Raw genomic sequence first — 15806 nt, 5'->3', positions numbered from 1 at the left:
AAACACAACACTGTAGTTATACTGTCAAATGTTACTGCATTTCGCCCTGTATTGTATTTAAAGACACGTGAACAGAGAACTTGTGCCCCTGTGGTCCCTGAGACCACTGAAGACAGGACTTCAAAGGATTTTATGCATGCAGAATAGATTTTAAAGATGCATTGGTGTGTTGCGCCATCTGCTGTTACATGTGATCAATACCGTGATAAATAAAATAATGTATTTTTTACATTGTAAAATTGTCATTTTTTTAATAAAATACTATTCTTGATTAGTAAATTTATTATTATTATTATTATTAAATATCAATGTTTTTAGATATAGTTGAGTATAAAAAATACGAAACAATACTTGTGTCGCATTTTAACATTCTATGGCAATGAGCTTCCTGAAAAAGAAACGGTTTAATGCAAATATAAATCATTTAATTACTGCACTATAACTTCAATAGCATTGGCATCTCTGGAAAAAATTGTCCGTAGGGTGGCCAATGGGTTGGCACTCCATCCAGGGTGTATCCTGCCTTGATGCCCGATGACTCCTGAGATAGGCGCAGGCTCCCCGTGACCCGAGGTAGTTCGGATAAGCGGTAGAAAATGGAATGGAATGGAACTTCAATAGCGTTATTAACTCATCTACTGCACTGTAACTTCAATAACTGCATTAACTTAGCTACTGCACTGTAACTCTATTAACTGCATCTACTCATCTACTGCACTATAACTTCAATAACTGCATTAAATCATCTACTGCACTGTAACTCTATTAACTGCATTAACTCATCTACTGCACTGTAACTCTATTAACAGCATCTACTCATTTACTGCACTATAACTGCAATAACTGCATTAACTCATCTACTGCACTGTAACTTCAATAACTGCACTAACTTATCTACTGCACTGTAACTCTATTAACTGCATCTACTCATCTACTGCACTATAACTGCAATAACTGCACTAACTGCATTAACTCATCTACTGCACTGTAAATTCAATAACTGCACTAACTTATCTACTGCACTGTAACTCTATTAACTGTATCTACTCATCTACTGCACTATAACTTCAATAATGCATTAACTGCATTAACTCATCTACTGCACTGTAACTTCAATAACTGCACTAACTTATCTACTGCACTGTAACTCTATTAACTGCATTAACTCATATACTGCCCTGTAACCTTAATAACCGCATTTACTCATATTCTGCACCGTACCTTTAATAACCGCATCAACTCATCTACTGCAACTGCAACTTTAATAGCTATGTCTATAATTAATGCACACTTAAATCACTTGCACTATTGTATAGTCTAATTGTTATCTGTTCATAACCACCTGCACATTAATGTTCACAGTATATAGCCTTCTTTATATATTGTTCATGGTACATACCGACTGTCATATTTTCATAGAACATTCCTTCTGTAAAGTTTTTTTTCATAGTACATGCCCACTGTATAGTATTTCCCTAATATTGTATTCTGTATTTATTCACACTGTATATCCTGCACTTGCTAATTGCACTTCTGGTTAGACCTAAACTACATTTCGTTACACTGTACTTGTATATGTGTAATGACAATAAAATTGAATCTAATCGAATCTAATCTAATTCGCTACACTGATTTAAATACAATATAAAATAGCCTGCTCAATAAAAAGTAAATGAAATACTCACATTGAGTTTTTATTTATTTTATTCTGCCTATGTTTGTGTTTTATTAAAAAAAAGTAATAAATCTGTGTTTCATATAACAACATGGCAAGTTTCTTAGATGAGAAAGTTTAATCTGTCACCGGTCTCCTAGACAAACGTCCGGCAGAGGGCAGCAGAGATTCATTAAGTAGACCTGCGGCAAAGCATTTAAACATATTATTAAAACATTTTTGACATGTAGTTCTATCTGAAATGTATTAGTACACACAGTAAAGTATTATAATAAATAATAATCTCGTTTGATTTAAAAAGCGTATGACGTAAACATCTGGAGAAGGAATGTGTTGTGACGCCCCACGTGTGTCTGCGCTCTGAGTCGGCTCGAGAATAAATAACACAGAGATACTCGCACAGCCGACAAAGTCCTTCTGTCTGGCATGTTTCAAGTCTTATAATAAAACGCAGAACTATGGCAGTGTCAGACATCCGCCTTTTGTGACATGGCATGATGAAATGATTAGGTGACCTTCGTATGTCTCCTCCTGCACGGGCACGCTGGGAATGACAGTACAGATGACAATGACTCCACTCTTTCCAGTTTAACTTCAGACAGCGATGAGACTGGTGCCGATCACTGTTACTCTTCAGCGAATGCCTTGATAACATATGATCAGTATGGACTGTCTTACCCGAACTGCGTACTGGCCACTTATGCGCTTTCTGCTGCCACTGGCCATTACTAATATAGCCATTGATTTCGGAGAACAGGTAAGATTAAATTATTCAGATTTTGGAGGTATCACATATGTTGGCAAACGACTTGATTTGTACTGGAGGAACAGTAGGCGATGTTGTGGTAGAATTCAAAAGCACGGATAATATCTGACCATAAAGATTGTAATGAGTAATATTAGGTGGTGTGTTGGACACCTGTGTTGGTTTTCAGAATAGGTTCAGATCCAGCAAGGAACCATGAACTATCATAGTATCCTTAGGTAAATAACTTGTAACTATACTTAAATAAGATTGCCCTTGTTCACTTGGGGTGAAAAGGTCACTTGGGGTAAAATGATTTCCAATGAGGTATGTGCCCGTTTTATCTTGTTTTTCAGATGTTTGTCTTCTTTAGCATTGCGTGAGGAAATTTTGGTTCAATCTCTGGCGTCTCATCATACTAGATTTACAATAATTAAACGCAAAAGGTTGATTTTTCAGACTGCAAAATAAAGAAAATCATTTCTGTGTAATTTCTAAAGTGTATATGAATATGTCCCTTACATAACTTACACAATGACTGCCACTCCTTTCTAATGAAAAAAGGTGAAGTGAATTACAGGCTGAGATTTTGCGGTTGAGTCAGAGGATAATTCGAATGCCAGTGTGTCAGTGAAACGTGATGCATGCAGTGAAATATTTATACAGTTATGAATTGAGGGTAAATTTAGGCTACAGACGTGCCCAAAAACCATTATACTGCACATGCAATGTAAGCACTGAAATTAGCACTGTTTACTGCGGTAATAAATGCAAATCTAGACACAATAGGAGCTTTTTTTAGAATTGTTCATTTGATTATATCTCCATACGGTACGTCTGACTCATCAATATGCTTTTATACTGAAAAATAGGCCTACATTTATTGGAGGATCAGAAATGCAATATAATATACATCATTTATATAATCTTCAGAAGTGTATAAAGACCTTACATAATGAAGCGTTATGTTTTTATTACCTTAGAATGAGCTATTTCTATCTACATACATCGTGGGTTGCATGGAATTCCCCATGTTGTTTCTACAGTAGCCCTAAATTGTCAAACTGCTCTATAGAGGGCGTTTCTTAAATACATCGTCTCCTTAAGCAAAGAAGCAAAAATGTGATGACATCTTAGTTCTGTGTCAGCCACCGTAGGGAGCTTTGAGCGGTGGAGTGAGGCATTGGTTGCAATTAGCAACCTCAGCCCTAGATGCCACTAAATTTCACAAACTGGACCTTAAAGAGACGTCTGGCAAGAATCTGAACGTTTCAAAAGGTGAAGTAGTGGCTTGTCAGAAATCCGGCTTGACCAGTGGGTCAGGTCTGGCTGTACAGAATCTAGCCGCTAATAGTTAACAATTTGCATGTCAGGTTCGACTGAATTATGTTGTTGTAGTTAATTCAGCTGTGCAGAAAGACGGTTGTAACATTAGTTAACATTAGTTTGTAGCTTTTTACATTCAGCCATGAACAGTGGTCTGTGTCCTCTACATGTGTCAAGGTGACAGTGACAGGCTTATTAGGTATGTGTGCATATAATGAGAGGAGAGTGGTAAGGATTAGTTTCATGTAAGTGTATTTATAGGAGCGAATTTATTATTTTTCTGGTGCTTGCTCTTATAGACCTTTACACAAATAGCTAAAAATGGAATTTCAATGTTCATATTTGTTTTGTCATCTTACTATCTGTTCATTGTATAACTTATGTACTTCTATAACAAACAACACACATCCTCACAAACACATCATTTTATTTTTTTGAGGTAATGGACTGCAAACTCTTTTTAGACATTTTGTCAGCTTTTTCCACCGAATTGAGTCATAATGCATTTAATAATAGTAAGCATTTAAAGGTTCTTTCTGAGGAAAGCATTACTAATACAGTATCTCGTGCTTTAGGTTGAAAACTCTAGTTACTCTGTACTTTCAGATTAAAATCCGACAATAATACTTAACCTGGTTATGTTTGCAGGCTCTGAACAGAGGTATAGCTGCTGTGAAGGAGGACAAAGTGGAGATGTTGGCCAGCTATGGTCTGGCGTACTCACTCATGAAGTTCTTCACGGGACCCATGAGCGACTTCAAAAATGTGGGACTCGTGTTTGTCAACAGCAGAAAAGACAGAATGAAGGCCATCCTGTGCATGGTCGTGGCAGGAATCATTGCTGTAGTGCTTCATGTCCTTATAGGTGTGTCTGTTTTTAAAGAAAATGTTCATGATTCAAACATAATTAATAATCAAATAATCAAATCTTTTTGATTCCCAAAATGTACAAGAATTTATTTTCACACTTAGCGAATTTGGAAATTCAGTTGCGTTATAAGAAAATAAAATAAAACACTATTTGAACTGTAATCAAAAACCACACAAACAAAAAATAATTGACATATTTTCCCTAGCTTACACGGATCTGGGCTACTACATTATCAATAAGCTCCATCATGTGGATGAATCAGTGGGAAGCAAGACGAGAAGGGCTTTTTTGTACCTGGCAGTATTTCCCATATTAGATGCAATGGTAAGTCAGAAGCTCTATTAATAACCTGTACAGGGTGAGGGAGGCTAAAAATGTCTGACCAGACGATTACAGGTATCACATAACACTTTACTGCAGCGTACACTATGAATGTTGCTTACTGCACACAACAGCATATACTGTACACATATTACTCTACATTTTTAATGCCACAATATGAATTGAAACCATAAAGTTGTATGACATGACCTCCCAATGAGCGATATCCAATTATTTTAGTCATAAAATGCATTCAAAATGTTTGCTTTTTTATTATGTTTATTCCATTTTTAATTGTGTCTTATATTACTGTGTGTCTGGTTCATCACACTGAAAGGAAAAGTTAAGGCTACCTTGCATTATGGAAGCATGGTATTCTCAATAGTAGGTTTAGTTGATACTTGTGGTTTCTTGGGTTTGACTTTTGATTGTGTCCTGTTTTTTATTTCCTCAAAGGCGTGGATTCACGCTGGCATCCTGTTAAAGCACAAGTACAGCCTGCTGGTGGGGTCTGCCTCCATTTCTGATGTTGTTGCACAGGTAACAATAACAATGTTCTCTGGTATCTAAAAAAACATAAAACATCAAGACTTCAAGAGTCAAGACTGCCAAAGAATGTTTGTTGAACCACATGAACCACAAACTAAAAATTTTGAAAGTAAGGGAAAATCCAAAGATCTTTTATTTATTTGTGTTATAATGTTTGTTGTCCGTCTTATTTCGTTTTTCAATAAAAGTTTTATTGTAAAATTTCAGTAAAAGTAAGTTGACAAAATATGGGCATACAAGGTTTTTAGAAGGAAAGCACAGCTAAATCAAAAAAAATTGGAAGCATTAAAAATACTACTTTGACTTTAGACTTTTTCACCAGTCGCGCGCCTGGAGCTCACTTAACTTCCGGTCTACTTGGCTAGTGTCTAATAATATATATATATATATATTTATTTTAATTTATGTTAAAATTTAATATATCTTATTATTTTATTCTATAATAATTGTATTAAATACAAGTTTTTTTAAATCTTAATTTTATTAAATAAACAATTTGTTGAATGGGTCCTGTATTTTTTGTCGCATTTAAAGGGGTCATTTGACGTGGCTAAAACTAATATTAATGTTTGCTTTAGATGTAATACAATGTGTGTACATGATTGAAGGTTAAAAACGCTGTATTTTCCACATACCGTGCATGTTTGTATCTCCTCTTTGCTCTTTTGTTCCGACAATTACATTTTTGCAATTTTACGTCTCGAATACATGCATGGGCAACGTAAAAAAACATACCAAAGACAAAGAAAAACACGTGTTTCCGGCGAATCACCCCTTTAACTAATTAATTTGTTCGTTTTTTATCACTCCGTAGATGTGGCTAGGTTTCTTCAAAAATGCATCATTTTGATTAAACAGCTGAGAAAATTGACGTTTTTTGTCAAAGATTCCGCCCAGATTACACTCAGAACAATCATTAAAAACCGCTAAAATATATACGTTCTAGGTTCTGGGATTCTGTACTTTTTCCCAGTGGTGTGTAAAAGCGCCACCTGCTGTACAACACTACAAACACTGATTGCCATAATTACTCGTCTTTGGCGGGAAGCGTTTTTTTTTAATTACGAGATAACTCGTCAATGGCGGCGAAAGAGTTAAAGAAAACGCATGGGACATTGACATCTAGCTGTTGAGCTTGGTATCGCAGCCTACATTCAAAATATTAGAGAGGCAATTTTTCCAAGTAACGTTTTTTCTGGGTTTCCTTTACCTGTTATCAGAAATAATCTACAGACACTCTTTGCATATGTGTACTGGATTCGCATGCATATGCAGTAACGTTCGTTAATGTTGTTGCTTTGAAACTGTCTATAGAGCTTACAAATTCTGGTGGGTTAACCTTTACAGGAACATAAGACCTTTTTGGTAATCACCAGTACTATTAGTTTAGCACTCTTGTGGAACAAACCTTAAATCGGATGGTGGTCTGATAAATAAAAATGGTAGCATTTACCTTAAATGAAATAAATAAATGAAAATTAAAAGAACAGGTACATTGCATGTGTAAGACTGATTTTTTTAACATTTCTTTGATCTCTCTTCCTGCAGATAATATTTGTGGCAATCCTTCTCCAAAGTAACCTGGAGTGTTTAGAACCTCTTCTTATTCCCATCGTCTCTCTGTATATGGGAACTCTAGTGCGCTTCATTATCGTTGGACTGGGCTACTACTGTAACGTCCACAACAGCATCCCTGAAACAATCAGCGTCGATCAAGGGGTACATTTGTCAAACACCTATGCTCCACAAGCCACCATTCAGATACTTTATATAACTTATAAAAGAACAACAGCTGGTTTTTAAAACATGATTTTCATACATTTTTGCTACAGTAATGAATGTGTGGTTGTCATTTCCAGGGAGATGCCACAGTAAGAGGGATGCTCAGTTTCTGGTGGCCGCTTGCCCTCATTTTGGCCACCCAGCGCATCAGTAGACCAATCGTCAACCTGTTCGTCTCTCGGGACCTTAATGGCAGTGCAGCATCGATTGAAGTGAGCAACGATGGGCGTCGGTACGTGGGACAGTCATCATAACACAAGACAAACTGTTTAAACTATAAAAAATGTTGGTGTGTGTTTCTAGGCGGTTGCTGTCCTCACAGCCACATATCCAGTTGGTCACATGCCCTACGGCTGGTTAACAGAGCTACGAGCCGTCTATCCAGCTTTTGATAAGGTGGGTAATCTGTTAATCTCAGGCTATTCAATATGGGCGAGATCATGACATGTCATTTTGTTACTTACCAGAAAGGGTTTTTTTTATTGTAAGGCAGCGAAACCTGTTTTTTTGGTGCAGCGGGCATGAATGATTCTTCAAATCGTGAAGCCTGTTGAGGAGCTAAACAACCATTTAGAACATGTTAGCAATTGCATAGCAGTGGCTTGGCAAGCACCATGGACGTCCAAGCATTGCCACAGCGAGTTTTGCACAGGCAAGCACCACACACTTTCTCAAGAATGTTGTCTAACCTGCTGTATCACTGTCTTTTTATATAAAGAATTTGTATCTTTCATTTTAATACCGACCACAGCAACACATTTTGGTTTGAGGCTTTGGAACGTTCTTTAGTCAACACCCAAAAAAAGAGTTCCACGTAAGATGATGCGTCCTTCACATCTGTAATTACATACTAGTCGAAAATTCGGTGCTAGTGGTTTTAAAAGTCTTACCAAATCGGATTTAACTTGTTTGGGTTTTGCTTCCTATTGCTTGTAGACATAACCAATGTCACCTCTTTGTGGCTGCAAGAGCCGTCATGTTTTCACCGAGTTTAAGTGAAGGATTTAGTGCTCTTTGTTCTTCTGACTGCTTGGTTTTTGTTCTTTGTTGTTTAGATTCATGTCAGGTGGTATTGAATTAAAAGCATTGCTTTGCTTTTTGTTTTTATCTATTTTAAAACCGGTTTTTCCACACAAGGAGGATACATTGTCTGTATTTCTTTTATTTGTTTGTCGGTGGCTAGATCTGAATTTGTACTTGTTTAACAGAAGACTCCAAACAACAAGATAGCCGCGGGTCAGCAGGTCACCAAATCCCACATCAAGAGATTTACTCTCGGCTGCTTTCTTATTTCTTTAACGGTAAGATTTACAAACCATTTCAATGATAATGTATAATATGGCTTGCTAGGTGACAAATATCATGTCTTTTCAAACTCAAGATTTTGGGTTAAACATTGTACATTTACATATCTCTATAAAGAAATGTATTAATTTGATGTGCTCATTGCTGTGTGGTGCATAACATCCATGAAAATTGCTTTTTTTATCCTATGACTGGTCAGCATTTCTTGTACAGCATGAAGGCCTGCCAAACGATTAATCGTGATTAATCACATTCAGAACAAAAGTTTGTGTTTACATAATATGTCTGTGTACTGTGCATAATAATTTTGTATTTATAAACACAAAAATATACACAATTTTATGTATTTATTTATATTTACCAATAATTTAAATTATATATAAACCTTCATTCATCTTTATTTTTTGTAAATATATACATGTATGTGTTTGTGTTTATAAATAGAAAATAATATGCACAGTACACAGACATAAAAGTAATGTAGACACTTACTTTTATTCTGGATGCGATTAATCGCGATTACATATTTGACAGTATTTATTTCTGTTAATTTGCAAGGGCTGTCAAATCGATTAATCGTGATTAATCAGTTCCACAATACATTTTCCACTGTCAGTTTTTGGTTGGTTTACTGAAAACATGGGAACTAAAGTACATAACATAAATTATAAATTATTCCCATGCTAGACATGAACGTTAATAGCGCTGTCAATATGGATATTTCCCTTAAACAAACACATGGATTCGCTTCAGAAGACCGTGTTAAGACCACAGAGCCATGTTTAGCAGTTCTTTGATCGATAGATGCACTTTTTGGAGCTTCAAAAAATCAACACCCGCTCACTCCCATTCTACCTCTTGGAAGCAAAATGATACATGGTATTATAAATCCGACTGCATTATTCTACAAGAAGAAAACCATATTCAGTTCCGTATGACTTTGAGGGTGAATAAGACATGGGGAAATTTAGATTTGGTAGTGAAATATCATTTAAGTTCAACTGGTCACAGATGTTGCACACATGGTAAAGCTTTTTTGATCACACAAGAACATTGTGTGAAATCAAATAAAACTATTTTCTGAGATTTGCAGACAAACTGTTTATCCATGCTGTGAACAGGCAAACATCATAAACCTGATTTTAATGCTGTCCATGGCATTTTTTTTCAATGGAGTGACTTGTAGATGCTTGTTTGGTAATTATGAGATGGAGGATTCAATTAAATGGAAATGAACAGGACATGTTGGCAGATGTTTCACACGCTCTCTACAGAATGATAATCTCACACCTGCACCTCCAGTGAAGACGATGTTAAAAACAACCTGAAGATGTTTGGCTGCTCTCCTGGCTGCTCTCTTGTTTCAAGATGATAGTGAAGAAAAACAAGTTATCTGACATATAATAGTATATCATTTTTGTTAACAAACCAACAAACAACAGATTGCCTTAGTTGGGTTTGTAAACCAAAATACAAAAATGCTTCAAATGCCCAGGTCCAACCTCAAAAACCCTCAAACTTCATAGTTTGGCTTTATAAGCCAGGTTCAGTTTGCATTGTTGTTCTGTTTCTATGTTAAGCATTTTAAGGCTGGAAATACATGCCAAACTACACACCCGTAGATAAAGCTTGTTCAGGGTGTTTGTTTTGGTTTGTGGGGCGTGTGAAAAGAACAAATTTTACTAGCTCAATATTTGTGGCCAGGACCGGGGGTCAGGAAAGACAGAGTTAACCTGAGTTAACCTGATCAAAGGTGGAGGATACCACACTGTAAACAAGTACATCAGGCCTGCGGCAGATTCAATTCTTGTGCCAAAAGCGGGGCATGCCCATTGGGAGGGCGTCAAACAGACTTGGCGTGAGAGAATTGTATAATCCGATCATACTGGAATCTCTTTCAACAAGGCACAAACACGCACATCCAAAATAACAATCCACATTACAAAAGAGCGGAAAAAATAAGCTCTTGACATTATGCATGTGACGTGCACATTTGCGTTTCAATTTAAATGCACAGTTCTGGTTTTAAAATAATGTTTTGTTGTCTGATTCTCAGCTTTGTTTCATTATATTCTGGACCCCTCGTCTCTCGGAGCTCATCTTGGTTTATGTCATTGGAGTCGACCTGGAGTTTGCACAACTCTGCATCATTCCACTAAGAATATTTTCCTTCTTCCCTTTTCCAGGTACCATTAGATTATTGTTTGATCTAATGTTCATTTCATTGCCTATCATATGATGTGATGTTTTGTTTGTGTTATGCAGTGACGGTTCGAGCTCAGCTGACAGGCTGGTTAATGACATTGAAGAAAACCTTTGTGTTGGCGCCCAGTTCTGTCCTGCGCATTATTGTGCTCATCACAAGCCTTCTGGTTCTACCTTATTTGGGGTAAGTACACACCACTCTTCACTGTATATGACATCATTCCCTGTCGAGGTTCACATCTGATGCTAAACAAAGCACGCAGATTACACCATTGCAGAGGTGTAGTACTTGAGTATTTTTACTCTCAAGGATCCACCCCTCCCTCCTCCCTTTCGAAGCACTAAGGTGGCTGACATAGTACTAAATTGTTGTCACATTTTCGCTTATTTGCCGAAGATAAAGTATTTGCGAAATCGTGTTCTGAACGGCAGTTTGTCCGTTTAGGGCTACTGTAGAAGAAATATGGCGAACTCCATGAAGGGGGCCCGCGGTGTATGTAGATAGAAAAGCTCATTCTAAGGAAATCAATCGATCAAAGTGTTATTTATATAGCACCTTCAAAGCCACAGAGTGTAATAATGTGCTGTATAATTCCATAAAGTAATATAATATAAAATCGAAGCGAACAAATGAAAACAAGAGAAAAAAATACTCAACTATGTAAGCCAAATAAAATGATTGTAAAAGTATAAAACATCAAGTCCTGAAAACGAATTAACATATTAGTAAAAGTCTCATCAAACAAATATGTCTTCAGGCCAGTTTTAAACATGATTACAGAGGTAGACATTCCAATAGACATAGGTAAACCATTACACAATTTTGGAGCAGTGACTGAAAAAGCATAATCTCATTTGCTTTTAAGCGTGACTGAGGAGTTTCTGGTGTCTTACACACTTAAAGTTTAATTCGGAACGGTGCGCGGATCGCATGGAAAATCGCTAATCTGATAGGTTTCAAGCTAACCCGTCTGCGCACCTGTCTACCGAACCCGAGACTACTTGAAGGAGTTGGTATGAGTTCGAACTGAATATGAAAGCAAGACGGACCCGGGTGCACACTTGATGAGGAAGTAAAGTGACCTTCGCATGCATTTTAGCTGATTATGATATATTTCCTTCAATAAAACAGGTGTGACCTTGGACGACAGAACCAGTCTTAAGGGTCAATTTTTTTAAATGTCTACGTCATCTGAAAGCTAAAGAAATAAGCTGTCTATTGATATATGGTTTGTCAGGATAGGACACTTTCTGGTGGAACAACAACTGTTTACAAAGCTGGAATCTGAGGGTGCAAAGAAAGATAAATATTGAGAAAATCGCCTTTGAAGTTGTTAATCTGAGGCACTGTATCAGGCCATCCACTCACCAACGTAAAGTTTTTATACACTTACACTAGGAAATTTATCAAATATCTTAATGGAACATAATCTTTACTTAATATCCTAATGATTTTTTGCATAAAAGATAAATCGGTAATTTTCACCCATACATTGTATTTTTGGCGACTACTAGAAATGTTCCCATGCTACTTAAGAATGGTTTTGTTGTCCAGGGTCACGTGTAAGAGATGATAGTGTTGATGATATCCCAATCTGAAAACGGCCTCAAGGATCAACTGGTTTGGGATCTCAAAGGCCTCTGTGAGCTACTTAAGTTTATAAGCTCATTAAGGAGTGTAAGGAGACTAAAATATGGGATGTATGATCCCTCTTTTTTGTTTTTGCTGCAACATTTTGTACTTTTTGAAGGCGTGACATGAAGACTGGTTAACAGCCAGATACAAAGCAATACAGTAATCAAGACGTGATGTGAATAAAAACATAATTATGTAAGGTGTCTATGCTTCATTGTGTAAGGTCACCTCTGAACATCTAGTCATGTATATTATATTGCATTTCTGTCAATAGTTCCTCCAAAAAAGTACACATTAGACCTTGAAGTATTTAATGTGAAAAAACACGTAAACAATATTTTATGAAATGTTAATGTGGAGTTAAAAGTGTAATATAAAGAAAAACACTTGATAAATGTACACGTGTAAAAAGGCTCAAATACATTACAGCTCCGCCACTTTGTGGTTATCTTACTTATATGATATTACTTGTGGTTCTTTTATATCTTTCTCTTTCAAAAACCATCTGAAAAAACTCCTGCTGGGATATACATCAGAAATTCAGACAAGCTAGATATCAGTGTGCTGTATTCTCTGATCACGTGTGTGAACTCATTAGCTGTCATGCTGCAAATCGATATTAGAGAAAGTAAAAAAATATGCAAATGTGATTCACCGTCTGCATCTGTTGAATGAATTATGACCCAGAGCTCCAAAACTAATGCAAACAGTTAGTTCTACATGGTTTTGATGATCATCTGGTTTTCTTTTGATGAAAACAAACAATGATGCATTTTGTATCAATCTATTTGTATGACTCAGAGTGGCAGTTTACCCAAAAATAGAAATGTGTCATTATTTTTTACCCTCATGTCAATCAAAACTTGTACAGTATATGGTGTTCTCAGGGGAACACAAAAGAAGATATTTTGAGAAATGTCTCTGTGGTTATGTGTCAATGGGGGTCGGTATTGTTCGGTTACAAACATTCTTCAAAATATCTTCTTTTGTGTTCTTCAAAGGGAAAAAGTCATACAGGTTTGGAATGAAATGAAAAATTTCAGTTGAACTATCCCTTAAATGCTTTTTTCATTGTTCAGGGTACATGGTGCCACACTTGGAGTTGGGTCTTTACTGGCAGGATTTGTAGGAGAGTCAACCATGGTCGCAGTGGGTGCCTTTTTTGTCTACAGAAAACAGGTGAGGACCCATCTGACGGTTACAAATATCAAAACTACTATCACACATTTAAAGGTGAAATGTGTCATTTCTGCAGCACTAGTCTTGGCAGATGAAATTTGTCCGTCTTCCAATTGTTGACCTTGATGACTGTTTGGTCAATATGCTGAAAATGTCATTAACAAAGCATACAGACTTTCCAAATGTTTTCATACTAAAAATGTTACTTGATTTATAAAACATTTAAGAACAGCACAATAATCGTGGGGTTACATTTTTACTATTAAAAAGAATAAAGGGGGGATTTTCTGCAAGTCAAAAGAACGATCTATGCCAAAAGCTTATAATAGTCTCTGCATATTTGTTTGTATTTTATTGCTGTCTATTTTTGCAGAAGAAAACCCCAGATGCAGAGAGGGTTGTAGAGGAAGATAACTCCATTCCTATGAATGAGGTCACTTCCCGGTTAGATGCGGCTGATGGGAATGATAGGGAAGCAGGAGAAGAGGAAAACAACATGATGGAAGAAGAAGATGAGAGCGAGAGGATAAAAGTGAAGGTGAATGATTCGAAGGATGAAAAGTAAAAGGGATCACATGAGAACAGAATAAACATCTATTTTTCATCGGAGAGGACAAAGAAGTGTATATCTGGAGCGGTGGAATGTCCACACTGGATATGACTATTAATGGGTCATAAAGTATGTCGTGCGGTTTCGTTTATTTAATAGGATTAACATTTCTACCTTTCTACACTCTGCTTAACACCCGAATTCCAGTGGAACTGTCAGTCGACAGACCTTTCGAATGGGGAAGAATAACCAAAAATGACACATGCACTACATGTCTACATAAAATGCACTCCTGCACTTATCTGTTTGCACTGAGGCAACTTTACACAGGAGCCTTCCAGAATTTCTGCAGCCTGTACATCTTTTTGCCAAATGTATGTATTGTTGTATTCATCAAGATGTTTTGGTGACAGAACTGTTCTCTGGTGAACTTTGACCCCCTAAGATGTCACTTTTCCTTGGCCTTGAAGTGTACAATACACAAGTCTACTATGAGCTGTCGTACTGATCTGGGCACAGACTTTAAGGATTTATATATTGCAAATGATTTATTTTTGTATTCATTATACATGAAACCATTCAAGTCAGAGTTTTGTATACTTTGCAAATGTGTCAAAATGCTCTTTGCTAGAGATGATGCTCTTCTGAATGGAGTATTTATTGGGGGTTTTAGAAAGCGTTAGCCCCAATCTAATAAAAGTTTCTGCTAATGCTGTCTACTGTAGAATTAGCCAAATTGTATGTTTGTTTTTCAACTTACTGGGACCATAATATATATTCACAATTTTCATTTGTTTCGGTGGCACAGTAGGTATTTGCGTTGTACATGGACTGCATCTTCAGACCGTACCCAGATGTACCCAGATAACAAAGATAATTGATTCACATTAATGTTGAATCAATGTAAATTGGTTATTGATTGAACATTAAAGGGGTCATATGGCGCAAAAACGTGTTTTTCTGTGTCTTTAGTGTGTAATAAGTTGCCCATGCATGTATTACTGTAATATATATGACACGTAAAATTTAAAAAATGTAAGTGTCGGAACAAAAGATGCATTCTATCTAAAAGCGAATGCTCACCCAGACCTGCCTGAAACACCTTGTGTAACCACACCCCCACAAATCTACGTCAGTTAGTGAGACCGTCCAAATGTATACGCAAGTAATGTGTGCGTACCTGTCAGTACAATTGCTTTGGAACCTGATGTTCCAAATATGGTAAGAGGCTTTACATTTCCGTCACACGCTTGCAGTATTGGACCAATCACTACGCACTAGTTAACGGCCCAATCATAGCACACCACACTTTGAAAAAATCTGCGCATTACAGAGAGGCTGGGCAAAGATTAGATACAAACTTGCGCGGTATGTGGAAAATACACTGTTTTTAACCTTAAATCGTGTGGATACATTGCAATACATCTAAAACAAACAATAATATTTGTTTAAGCGGTGTCTTATGACCTCTTTGAATTAATGGTACATTTAAATAAGGTTGTATTTGTTAAAATTTGTAAATGCATTAGCTAACGTGAGTTATCATTGAACAATACTTACAGCGTTTATTAAATTCAGTTCATGTTAATTTCAGCATTTACTTATATTTTTTATAAATCACTATTAGTTAATTAGTTTTACGTTAATGCAATTAACATAAAT

The 15806-nt window shown here is 36.5% G+C and overlaps 1 protein-coding gene across 2 annotated transcripts; it reads left to right on the top strand.

The window, feature by feature from the left end:
• Positions 1 to 2061: 2061 nt before the first annotated feature.
• On the top strand, positions 2062 to 15003 carry ankha (ANKH inorganic pyrophosphate transport regulator a). 2 transcript variants are annotated; one of them, XM_056738435.1, is made up of 12 exons: positions 2062 to 2432; positions 4395 to 4611; positions 4823 to 4941; positions 5395 to 5478; positions 7036 to 7206; positions 7347 to 7481; positions 7573 to 7665; positions 8481 to 8570; positions 10631 to 10760; positions 10840 to 10963; positions 13495 to 13594; positions 13968 to 15003. In XM_056738435.1, exons 1-12 carry the CDS (start codon positions 2331 to 2333, stop codon positions 14157 to 14159), a joined length of 1557 nt encoding a protein of 518 aa, XP_056594413.1. In that variant the 5' UTR covers positions 2062 to 2330; the 3' UTR covers positions 14160 to 15003. The 2 variants fall into 2 exon arrangements, with proteins under 2 accessions (XP_056594413.1, XP_056594412.1); XM_056738434.1 differs by having other exon boundaries at positions 8478 to 8570.
• Positions 15004 to 15806: the final 803 nt, after the last annotated feature.

This window comes from Triplophysa dalaica, chromosome 23 (assembly GCF_015846415.1).
Source record: "Triplophysa dalaica isolate WHDGS20190420 chromosome 23, ASM1584641v1, whole genome shotgun sequence".
NCBI lineage: Eukaryota > Metazoa > Chordata > Actinopteri > Cypriniformes > Nemacheilidae > Triplophysa > Triplophysa dalaica.
Note: the sequence above shows the minus strand (reverse complement) of the source record. Positions and strands in the feature narration are given on the sequence as shown.